At 41.4% G+C, this 12,585-nt stretch overlaps 1 protein-coding gene across 2 annotated transcripts in view; it reads right to left on the bottom strand.

Moving 5' to 3' along the window:
- The window catches only part of ccdc142 (coiled-coil domain containing 142), a 63,047-nt gene that overhangs the window by 37,708 nt on the left and 12,754 nt on the right, over nucleotides 1-12,585 (bottom strand). For both annotated transcript variants that reach the window (XM_057849993.1, XM_057849992.1), the window contains 2 exons: nucleotides 7,817-8,955; nucleotides 1,881-2,167 (listed from right to left, as the gene is read on the bottom strand). In XM_057849993.1, coding sequence (XP_057705976.1) covers nucleotides 1,881-2,167; nucleotides 7,817-8,955 — 1,426 coding nt within the window. The remainder of the gene's footprint in view (nucleotides 1-1,880; nucleotides 2,168-7,816; nucleotides 8,956-12,585) is intronic.

The following is a 12,585-nucleotide window of genomic DNA, read 5'->3' as shown; positions in this document are numbered from 1 at the left end:
AAAAAGGAGCTAAGCCAAAAGGCGAAGCTCTCGATTTACCAGTTGATCTATGTTCCTACCTTTACCTATGGTCACGAGCTGTGGGTCGTGACCGAAAGAACAAGATCTCGGATTCAAGCGGCCAAAATGAGTTTCTTCTGCAGGAGGTCTGGGCTCTCCCTTAGAGATAGGGTAAGAAGCTCGGTCATCAGAGAACAACTCAGGGTTGAGGCGCTACTCCTCCACGTAGAGGAGCCAGCTGAGGTGGCTCGGGCATCTGGTTAGGATCCCTCCTGGAGAGGTGTTCCACCTGCAGGAGGCCCCAAGGACGACCCAGGACACAGTGGAGAGACTTTCTCTCAGATGGTCTAGGAACGCCTTGGGATCCGGCCGGAGAAGCTGGTTGAAGTGGCTGGGGAGAGTGAAGTCTGGGCTTCCCTGCTAAAGCTGCTGGGCTGGTTTGGATGGATGTTAGTGCTAGTATTATATTCTGTTATGTGCTACACTGAAAGCTGCTATGAAAATGCACTACTAATTTTGCATGTAGAAAACACATTTGGCAATCAAATGGCTGATTAATTTTTTTTTTTTTACCATTTCATTGTTATTCCATCCAAACCAATGACAGTGACAGAATGACAGATCACAAACATGAAAATCGAAAGCTTATGGAAAGCACGCTAGCAGGCTGCAAAAATCTGCAGCTCATTCTCACATTCTCACTCATATTTTGTTTGGAGGTTTTTTAGAGGGCGGAGCCAAGGCAGCTGAGAAAGGAAGACTAATTAGAATCGCCTTTTTTGTCACTTTTTTTTTGATGATTTTGTGTCCAAAAGATGGTCTGCTATCATTTCAAATTCACATAGCCTAGGTTCAGACCACAGGATTGTTCTTCATATCTGTTTTTTTGGTGTGCCCGCTCATGTATTACACATGTGCATTAACTCTGAGTCAGACACGCGTTGAGCAAACTGACCCACATGCGCAGAAGCATCAAAATAAATGACTTAACATACTGGCTCTATGTCATTCTAGGGCACAGGTGTCAAACCGATTCCAGAAAGGGCCGAGTGGGTGCAGGTTTGCTTTCCAACCAATGAAGAGGACACCTTTTCACCAATTAGATCTTTTACACGTGTAATCAGTTAAACTTTGTCAGGTGCTGCTTGTTTCAGCAGGAAGTTCACTGGTTAAACTCTCGGTTGTCGGTTGGAACGAAATCCAGCACCTACTAGGCCCTTTCTGGAATCGGTTTGACACCTGTGTTCTAGGGCATCATATTTTGATTTCAAAATAAGGGGACACAAATAAGAGATATAAATAATCCCCTTTTAGTCCTATATTTAAAGTTTATACGGATTGATAGAACGCATGCACGCACTGTGCATCCATGACGCACAAACATACACGGTCAGTTTGCCTCGACTCTCGGCCATGGAGGCAATATTGAAATATTGCTCATTTGACGCACACAAAGAAAACCAAGCATTTTCATTTTTCCCCCCCATTTTTTTATGGCTGTGGTCAAGCCCGCCTCCTGCCTAAAAGCAGAATTCAAGCTAGGTGCTAATGCTAATGCACAGCTCCATTGCTGACATGCTCCCTGCCTCTCTCGCTCTTTGCTGACGTAATTGTTGCAGAATTCCGATTTGGGAAACTTCACAGTTCAGACCGCAGACACATTCTGGAAAAATGTGGCCCAGATTGGTTTTTACCCACATACGAAAGTGATCGGATTTGAAATGGTACACTTCTTTGCGACTTGTCCCGTTCAGACCATCAAGTTAATGCCTCAGTCAAGGTCGGAAAAACACAGAAAAAAAATTTGATTTGTGCTTTAAGACCTGCGGTATGAACCTAGGCTTCAAGGTGTTCATAGCACCTTGAACAAGTCTCCTTACCTGCCATCAAGGCCAGGCTGATTATCTCAAGAACATGGAGGCTCCGACGGTTGTCACAAAGGTTGACACTCCATGTACTTCTTGCTCCGTCTGGAATGTGCATTTGCAGCCACAGCGTTTTGCCGAAGCAAGCCCACTGCAGCGTACCATACTGTCTCAACAGCTCATCAAAGAGCATTGACTGACCAAGGTCCAACCACTGAACCGAGCGAGGCCGCTGGGCACAATCATCAACAACTTTTTGAACATCTTCTCCAAGCTCCTTGAGACCGCGCTGCCCACCTGAACTAAAAGACAGAAATGAAGTGGTGATTTGAGGAACATTGGCGTAAGTTGCATCTTCTGCCAATTAACATTTCTTCAGACTGATGCGTGTCGAGACTTCAGGCATGAAGGAAAGATCTCCACCTCGGGGCCCATAGAACATTTTGGAAGGTGTTTGCGTACTTTTGAAAAGATACCATATTTTATTTCCACCTGATCGTTAAAAAAAGGGCCAAGGCACAGGGCATTAATCGGAAAATAATGAAAATCTTAAAAAAAAAAAAAAGAATAAAAAATGAATTGTATACATGTGTATTATTCGGCGTTTCGTGTTTTTGGCCAAGTGTTTCCAATACTCGGTTTTCGGTTTCGGCCCAAAATGTTGCTTTTGGTACATCCCAAATATACATTCACACTGCTCAGAAAAATAAAGGGAACACTAAAGTAACATATTATAAAGCTGAATGAATGAAATATTTGTATTCAATACATTGTTACGTAGTTGAATGTACTGAAAACAAAATCACACAAAAATTATCAATGAAAAGCAAATTTATCAATCTATGGAGGTCTGGATTTTGAGTTACACTCAAAATGAAAGTGGAAAAACACTTTATAGGCTGATCCATTTTTGATGAATGTCCTTTAAACATGTCAAAATGAGGCTCAGTGGTGTGTGGGGCCTCGGCGTGGCTGTATGACCTCCCTCCAACGCCTGGACATGCTCCTAACGAGACAATGAAGTGTCCGAGGAGATCTTGTCCCAGATCTGGACCAGGGCATCACTGAGTGCAAAGTCTGGGGAGCAACCTGGCGCACCGGATGGAACTCAACAATGTCCCAGGGGTATTCTATTGGGTTTAGGTCAGGTGAATGTAGGGGCCACTCAATGTAATCAATTCTTTCTTCCTCCAAGAACTGCCTGCATACTCTAGCCACATGAGGTTGGGCATTGTCGTGGACCAGGAGGGACCCAGATCCCACTGCATCAGCCTAGCTTATCATAATGGGTCCACGGATTTCATCCCGATACTTAATAGCAGTCAGGGTGCCATTATCTAACCTGTAGAGGTCTGTGTGTCCTTCCAGGGATATGCCTCTGACTAACCCACCAGCAAACCGGTCATGCTGAATTATGTTGCAGGCAACACAACGTTCTCCAAGGCATTTCGGACCCTTTCACGACTGTCGTACGTGCTCAGGGTGAAACTGCTCTCATCCGTAAAGAGCACAGGGCCAGTGGCGTAGTTGCAAATTTTGGTGGTCTATGGCAAATGCCAATTGAGGTCTACAATGCAGGGCAATGAGCCACTACTGGACAACCGGCCCTCAGGCAATCTTCATGAAGCCTGTTTCTGATTGTTTGGTCTGAAACATTCACATCAGTGGCCTGCTTGAGTGCATTTTATAGGGCTCTGGCAGTGCTCACCCTGTTCCTAATTGAACAAAGGAGCGGATACCGATCCTGCTGAGGGTTTAAAGACCTTCAACGGCCCTGTCCAGCTCTCCTGGAGTCTCCTCCGGGATGCCAGCTTGCTCATCAGACCGTCCAGGGGCTCAGTGATGCCCTGGTCCAGATTTGGGAGAAGATCTGGCATGAGAACATCCGCCTCCTCATCAGGAGCATGCCCAGGCATTGTAGGGAGGTCATACAAGGACACAGAGGTCACACACACTACTGAACCTCATTTTGACTTGTTTAAAGGCATTACATCAAAGTTGGATCAGCCTGTAGTGTGTTTTTCCAGTTTCATTTTGAGTACTAGTAACTAGTAACTCCAAACCCAGACCTCCATAGGTTGATACATTTGCTTTTCATTGATAGTTTTTGTCTGTTTTTGTTGTCAGCACATTTAACTACGGAAAGAAAGTATATAATAAAAATATTTCATTCATTCAGATCTACAACTTGTTACTTTAGTGTTCCCTTTATTTTTTGAGCAATATGTTTAAAAAGACCTACTCTGCTGGCCAAAAGTATTGGCACCCCTGCAATTCTGTCAGATAATGCTCAATTTCCTCCAGAAAATGATTACAATTACAAATGCTTTGATAGTAATATCTTCATTTATTTTGCTTGCAATGAAAAAAATAAAAGGGAAATGGGAAAAAAATTAAATCATCATTTTACACAAAACTCCAAAACTGGGCCGGACAAAAGTATTGGAACCCTTTGAAAACTCATGGGATGCTTCTCTAATTTGTGTAATTAACAGCACCTGTTACTTACCTGTGGCACTTAACAAATGGTGGCAATAACTAAATCACACTTGCAGCCAGTTAAAATGGATTAAAGATGACTCAACCTCTGTCTTGTGTCCTTGTGTGTACCACATGGAGCATGGAGAAAATTAAGAAGATCAAAGAACTGTCTGAGGACTCGAGAAGCAAAATTGTGTAGAAGTATGGGCAATCTCAGGGCTATATGCCTGTGTCCTTGTGTGTACCACATGGAGCATGAAGAAAAGAAAAAAGACCAAAGAACTGTCTGAGGACTTGAGAAGCAAAATTGTGTGGAAGCATGGGCAATCTCAGGGCTACAAGTTGATCTCTAAAGACCTGAACATTCCTGTGTCTACCGTGCGCAGTGTCATCAATAAGTGTAAAGCCCATGGCACTGTGGCTAACCTCGCTATATGTGGACGGAAAAGAAAAATGGATGAGAGATTTCAACGAAAGACTGTGCGAATGGCGGATAAAGAACTTCGACTAACATCCAAACAAGTCCAAGCTGTCCTGCAGTCCGAGGGTACAGCAGTGTCAACCCGTACTATCAGTCAGCGTCTGAATGAAAAGGGACTCTATGGTAGGATGCCCAGGAAGACCCCACTTCTGACCCAGAGACATAAAAAAGCCAGGCTGGAGTTTGCCAAAACTTACCTGAAAAAGCCAAAAACGTTTTGGAAGAATGTTCTCTGGTCAGATGAGACAAAAGTTGGGTCTCCCTCAGATGTCATGGGTCTTCCAACAGGACAATGACCCCAAACACACTTAAAAAAAACACTAGAAAATGGTTTGAGAGAAAGTGCTGCAACCTTCTAAAGTGGCAAGCAAAGAGCCCAGACCTGAATCCCACCTGTGGAGAGATCTGAAAATGGCAGTTTGGAGAAGGCACTAGTGGTGTCAACAATAATCGATGCGGCGATGCATCCCGATGCGAGGCATGGACGATTCGATGCGGGCAACAAGCCGAATCGATTCAACGCATCAAAAATCTTCCCTGCGCAATTTCGGTGATGCAACTGATTTGGTTTCCCCATTTGTATTATTATTCTCATGTTTCATTTTTTACACACTGCATAACTCTGGTCAAGTTTCCCACCAACCTCGTAGAAGCTAAAATGTCTCCAAATGTCTGCTTTCAATGTCTTAGGTGCATCGATAATCTTTCTCGCTCCCTCTTTCTCCGCTTCAGCCATTGTTATGTTATGTCCTATCTCTTAGAGCACGGGTGTCCAAACCTGTCCGCAAGGGCCACTGTGGGTCCTGGTTTTTGTTCCTACCAATCGAGCACAGACAGTTTAACCAATGAAGTTTGTGCTAGAACAAGCAGCACCTGACTGCAATCAACTGATTACATTTGTGAGACACCAGATTGGTGAAAAGATGTCATCTTGTTTTGTAGGAATTAAATCCAGCACCCACTGCGGCCTTATGTGGAATAGTTTGGACACCACTGTCTTAGAGGTTAGATCTTGTGCCTGAACCCGAACGGGTCGGGTCGGGCCCAAAATGTTAAGCATTCACGTTCGGGTCAGGTCGGGTCGGGTCGGGCCGCCGCTCCGGACTAATAAATTATTTTTTTTTAAAAAAAGGGATAAAACCGAGAACAGGCTCTCTGTATTGTGCATTTGCTTGTGCACGCACATGAACACAGTGGCGCAGCCCGCTTTTTGGCTGTGGCGCTTGCGATTCGTTACAAAAGACACTTTTATTTATGCACACGAAGGCAACACAAATGTGATCCTTTTGAAGCTTCTCCTCTGTGTGTCTGCAAAATCACATTTTGTTTTTGTTTTTTATATTAAACTTTCCCAGCGTTATTTCGTTGTGTAAATGCTTTTATTATGATCATAAAAATATGTGGACTATTTAAACATTAAGAAAACTTGCGTTTTTTTTTCTGCCAACTGAGAATTCGTTACGAAAGACACTTTTTTATGCACACAATGGCAACACAAATGTGATCCTTTTGAATCTCCTCTGTGTGTCTGCAAAATCGCATGTTTTTTTTCTTATATTAAACTTTCCCAGCGTTATTTCGTGGTGTAAATGCTTTTATAATGATCATAAAAATATATAGACTATTTAAACATAAAGAAAACATGTGTTTTTTCTTCCAACTCGATGAAAATAAATTGCTGCTGCTGCGTTTTTTTTTTTCGCGTCACTCCAAGTCTGGTCGGGCTTCAATACCAGCGGGCCATGTCGGGTCGGGCTGGATTTTTTAGGCCCGATCTAACCTCTACTATCTCTCTGCTCTCTCGATTGCAAAAAACTGATATTTCCTCATGTTGAAACAGATTGTTATGGCTGCTAAAATGCTGCTGCACTTCATTTGAATTCATTATTTTTTTTATTGTTATGTGGTAGTTACTGTTTGCATTTCTAAGTTGATTGCACATGTATAGTGGGCTAGGCCTACATTTTACTTTTGTTCTACATTGCAATTTAGTTGATGTTTTGTTGCAACTGAACTGATCCCTGGATTGATATTGCGATAAAGATGCTGCTGCACTACAATATTTTCTTTGTCGTTTTCTTTAATATTTACTAGAATATTTTTATTGATGGGTCTTTGTGACTAAAATACAGTGACTGTTATTACTGATTTTGCACAGGAGTTCAGATGTTGCACTGTGTGAAAGGCTGCTACTGTGTGTAAAAAAAAAAAAAAAAAAAAAAAAAAAGAGAAAGCCCTGGTCTCATTCAAAGCACCAATTAAATGCTGTGATGTTGTTTTTTATTGTATTTTCATTTGACTTCAACCAGGAGTGACACAAGATCCAATAAAAAAGTTGTTTAATGTCTGACCGCTTGTGTTGCCTTATGATTCACGAAAAATATGCTTTGCTTTAAAATTTTAATGCATCCCAGGCTTTATGGCATCGCGGTGCATTGCCGAATCGAACCGAATCGAATCGTGACCCTCTGAATCGAATCGAATCGTGGCCCTCCGAATCGTAATCTAATCGAATCGTGGGGGTAGTGCCGATGCACACCTCTAGAAGGCACCCTTCAAATCTCAGAGACCTGGAGCAGTTGGCCAAAGAAGAATGGTCTAAAATTCCAGCAGAGCATTGTAAAAAAAAAAAAAAACTCACTGATTGATACCGGAAGCGGTTGTTTGCAGTTATTTCGTCTAAAAGTTGTGCTACCAAGTTTTAGGCTGAGGGTGCCAATACTTTTGTCTGGCTTATTTTTGGAGTTTTGTGTAAAATGATAATGATTTTATTTTTTATTCTCTTTTGTGTTTGGTCATTGCAAGCAAAATAAATGAAGATATTACTACCAAAGCATTTGTAATTGCAATCATTTTCTGGGAGAGATTGAGCATTATCTGACAGAATTGCAGGGGTGCCAATGCTTTTGGCCAGCAGTGTAAGTCATTCTGATTCTCTCACACAAAGCAATAACATGTTAAAACTATATAATGGTTGATGGGCGTTTACCTGAGATTTACTGATCGCTCAGTAGTTCTGTCCTGTTCAGCAATTTCCTTGTGCGTTACGTCCCTAATTCTTTGGTTTGGATCAGACTTCCCATTTGTTGGTAGCATGTCTATTGTTACAGCGTAAGGAACCTGTTGTGCAGTAGGTGTCATTGGATGTGATATCATTGGAGCCAGCAGGTAATTGGAGGAAACGAGCAGATGAAGTAGAAGCTCCACTTTGGACTGGTCCTGTTGAAAAAAGTCTGACAGTGGGATGGTTGACAAATGGTAAAAGGTGCTGAGTGGACTGGACTTCTGCAAATGCTGAAGGTTTCTTAAAGGGCTCTTATGTTTTGGATCAGTTTTCACTTGACTGACATTGCTGGTACATTTCTGGCACTGAAATGATAAGTTGTCCCTGTTGGTATCTTTGATAAGGAAAAAGGGGCCTTTTTCTAAATCGGGATGATGTTGATGATTTTTCTTGGTAGAGTTTTGCAGCCTATGTTCTGGACTGTTCAGTTGGCAGGTATGAAAATGGGAGCAAGACATAAATTTATCCAGGAGCTGCTCCCAGGACAAAGTTGATGGAGATCTGGATGGCAAATTTGAAGAAATTCCCTGTCTCATATGGGATTTGCACATGCATTGCTGAGTAGTCCACAAATGGAACTGACTGGCTGCAGTATGTGCATGATGCACTGCTAAACTGCTTAGCAAGTCTTTAATTGTGACAGGAGCAGGAAGATGTCTCTGATTGCTTGTCAATGCGGTATAACAAATCTGTTGTAATATTTTAGTCTTAAAATGGGTGGTATTGTTATGTAGTCTCTGTTCCTCCATTGCCGTGTTATAGAGGTCTAAAGAAGTTAAAATATCTGCCATGACCTCCCTTGGTATTTGGTCCAAATCAGACTGACCCATGGTAATGAGAATAGCGTGCACGTAACGTTCCATTAAAACTATAGCCTGCAGGCCAAGCAAGTGAAGAGTTTGTCTAATCTCCTCCAGCATCTTGTTCTGCTGGGCCAGAGCACGCCTGAGGTAGTGATCAGCCTGGACTTTTGCAGACAAACAAGACCAGTGGTTGAGATGAATGCGGAACTCCTGGCACAAGGAGACAAAATGGACCTTTGCTGATGAGCAGAAGTGCTGCGTCTGCAGAAGAAGCATTGTCAAAATTAATACTTGTTTTCTTTATCACTAACTTTATAAAAGCAGAACTTTTATGCTGTTGCTGTGGTTTACCATTTCATCAGGATTGCAGCCATAGTAGTCAAAATAAAAAAAACTAAGGCTGTCAAAATCAATCGATAAACCAACAACTAAACAATCATAATACTAATCGACAACTATTTCACTCATTATTTAGTGGCCAGCCATCCAATTGCAAACTTGTGAGACCAATTGGAGTTCTCATACTTTTCTCATTCTCTGATGATTTGTTTCTAAATAACTTCTTCTAAGGGTATCTTAGGCTGCGTTAAGACTGCAGGTATAGCTGATTCCAATAGCGTACCACATGAATGCTATTTGTAGACCGCAAGGCTGCGTAACGTCACCATCGTAAACCGGAAGTGACTCAGTGACGTGCGGTCAAGGGAGGCAGGTGAGGCAGAGCCTCACCTGTCATCATGACAAAAAAATAATTATAGCATCAAATTTATATTAATATTTGTCCATTGCTCTTAATGTATGACTCATTTCAAACATTTGTTATAGTCAAAATCGCTGAATTTTCCCATTTCCTGTTCAAATAACGAAATGAAACGAGAGGTGCGGCAGCAACGAGTAAAGCCTCACCTCTGATTGCGCAATCCATAACAAACTGGGTTGATACATGGAATTGGAGCGTGCTGGTTGCCGTACATCTGCATGTCGCCATTATAATGTTTCCAGATACATTTATTTGACCTGATTTTCCCCCAGTCTGGCTAATGTCTTTAACCCTTAAAGTTTAATGTTTGTTAGCGACATATTTAGTTTTGCTGATGGGAAATAAAACCGCAGTGAAAAGGCACAGGTTGCGGCAGATAGTACTCTGCCGCACTGAAAGGGGGCGTACGTGAAACTGGACTTTCCGTCAAAAGTGGACGCGATTAACACAACACCGGAGCTAAAAGGTTTGCTTCAAACTAAGGGACAGAAGATAACTCGCGCTTTTCAAACGGACTGGTACACCCGAAAAGACTGGCTATGCGGCTGTCCTTCGAAAAATCGCCTTTGCTGCTTTCCCTGCCTTTTCTTCTCAACTTGTGCCAATGTCTGGACTAACACGAGATATTGTGACATTAAAAAACTACCACGAAGCCTTAGCAAACATGAGAGCTCGACCACTCACATTTAAAGCCTGATTGCTTTAAAAACCTTTGGAAGCTCAAGGATCGATTTGGCTTTGACGAACAGCGGAAGCTCAACGGTAGCATCCACAATGCCAAGGTAAAGGAAAACCGAAAGAGTTTGAAAGACCTCATTAATGCAACCTGCATCCTAGCTAAACAGGAGTTAACATTTCGTGGTAACGATGAACGTGTAAGCTCTTCTAAACGTGGTATATATATGTAGAACGATTACATGGTTTTGCTGAGAAAGATAAAAGGTTAGCTAGACATTTGGACACATCCACTGTGTTTTCTGGCTTGTCAAATAGAACACAGAACGATCTAATTGAAGCAATCCTCTCCATTGAGGCGGAGTGATTTTTTAAAGTAAAGGAAAATAAGGAGGACTTTTACAAAAAGGGCGTAGGTTTGCATAGGGACGGTAGGGACATAACACTACCAACTTTTCAGGATGCTAAAATTGTCCCCACCAACTTTTAAGCAACCTTACCTTTTTTGCTTGATATAATGTTCAGTTATATAGAGAATTTAGATCTTTCAATAGTTCCATATGTTGTAAGGATAGAATTGACCCTACCATTATTAAGTGAATTATTTTCATTATGCTTATGTTTGCTAATAAAAACCAGACATTTATTCAGGAAGTTTTCAAAATGTTTCTTTAGTATTTTTTCAAAACAAAGGTTTGAATCGAACAGTGTATCATCTGAACCAATGCATGTAAAAGTTATTATCAGTAGATAAGGATTTATTTTGCATTGATCATTTTTGCCTATTAATTAATTAGGTTCATATACATGAGAAATGTGGCCCTTTGCCCCCTCATCCAATCTGTTTGGTCGTATTAATGTCCCGTCCCCAGCAAAAACTGTACCTACATGCAGGTTATGCTGTTATATCGTCCCTACGAATGTTGAGACCAAACCTATGCCCCTCCAAAGTAACGGCGGTTTTTGTGGTGAAGGACAGGCGCAAGACCACAAAGTTTTCATTTCAATCTTATTTAAGAAAAAAAAAAAAAAAAAAAAAAAAAAAAAAAAAGCTTAGACTAAGAAAAATACAATAGAATATTTAAAAACTAAATTTTGGACTTAAATAAAATATCCTTTGTTTTTCTTTTCACACTTTTTGTTTAGCAATCTGTAATAAATTGATTAAAGTATCAGAATTAAGTTTTAAAAACAACTGAATATTTCACTAAAGGTCAGAATTGAATTCTGTGGTTTTGTACACCACTCTTTACTCTCATTTATGTTGCATGAATTATAGAATTGAGACGGCCAACACATTGAGGGTGTAGAGCAAATGCATGTTATTTTCTTACTTTTACGTATCGATAATATGTACTGTGTGTGCGTGTTTTGTGAAGAATGCTGATGAGATATGAAATAACCAGTAAACAATTGAATAAGCTACCCTTTTTGGTTTATATATTTGGAAATCTGACACTAAAGGAGTCAGTGCCTCACCAACCATGAACCTTACCGCACGTCACTGGTCAACATAGAAGCGCGCTCGCTTCATCAGTGCACTATAGACATAGGACAGTATCAGACACCTTGTTTTTAATGGCTGCTGTGACATGATCACTCAACAAAAGAAGTGTTTACTTCAAGTTCCTACTGCAAAAAAAACATTTTAACTTTTTCTTTTTAGAGCATTTTCTGAAATCCACACACGCACCCCCCCCCCTCCCCCCCCCCCCCCCCCCCACACACACACACAGTAAGCTAAACAGCTCTAACTTTTATGCCAATAAAACATTTTAAGATTTTATGATGGCAGTAATGACAAAGAATAAAGCAAGCACATACAGGAAAAAATAGCTGTGGCCATTAAACGGTCATATTATAGGCTACACTCAAGGATTATACTTTATGCTGAATGCTGAGCTGATCCATTGTAAAAGCTATCAGAGAAGTCACACACACATAGATACAAAATAACACGCCATACTGATTGCTAGGTGCAGTCCATGCCAATAGCACTGCTCCCGCATCAACTCATTGAGTTCATCCGCTTCAACAACTTTAGAGCCGCTGTCGATGTTTATGGCGACCTCACGTCCCATGCAGAGACCATTTGTTTCCGGTGTTCTGCCAAAATTTGCTACATCGGCGAAACATCCAACTGGTGTTAGCCATTTCACGATTATCAGACTCCATCACGTTCACTTGTAGCGTTAGCACACCGGTTAATAGCAACATTTTTCTGTTTGTTTTTCCAGATAGCCACATGACGTCACATGTAAGCACACTAGCTGAACTTTCTCAAAGGGGAATGAGCATAGCCGAATAACACATAGTCAAAGCGGGCTGAAATGACTCATTTTTTCGTTTCATTAAAAAAACGAATTTACTGACATGGTCAAAATTACGTCGCTCGTCGTGAACCATCTCGGTAACGGAAATTTTTCAGTAAACCGCCCGGCTCTAATCTGGGGGCA

The sequence above is a fragment of the Corythoichthys intestinalis genome, chromosome 11, assembly GCF_030265065.1.
Source record: "Corythoichthys intestinalis isolate RoL2023-P3 chromosome 11, ASM3026506v1, whole genome shotgun sequence".
NCBI classification, from domain to species: domain Eukaryota; kingdom Metazoa; phylum Chordata; class Actinopteri; order Syngnathiformes; family Syngnathidae; genus Corythoichthys; species Corythoichthys intestinalis.
This window is presented reverse-complemented; position numbering and strand designations above follow the sequence as displayed.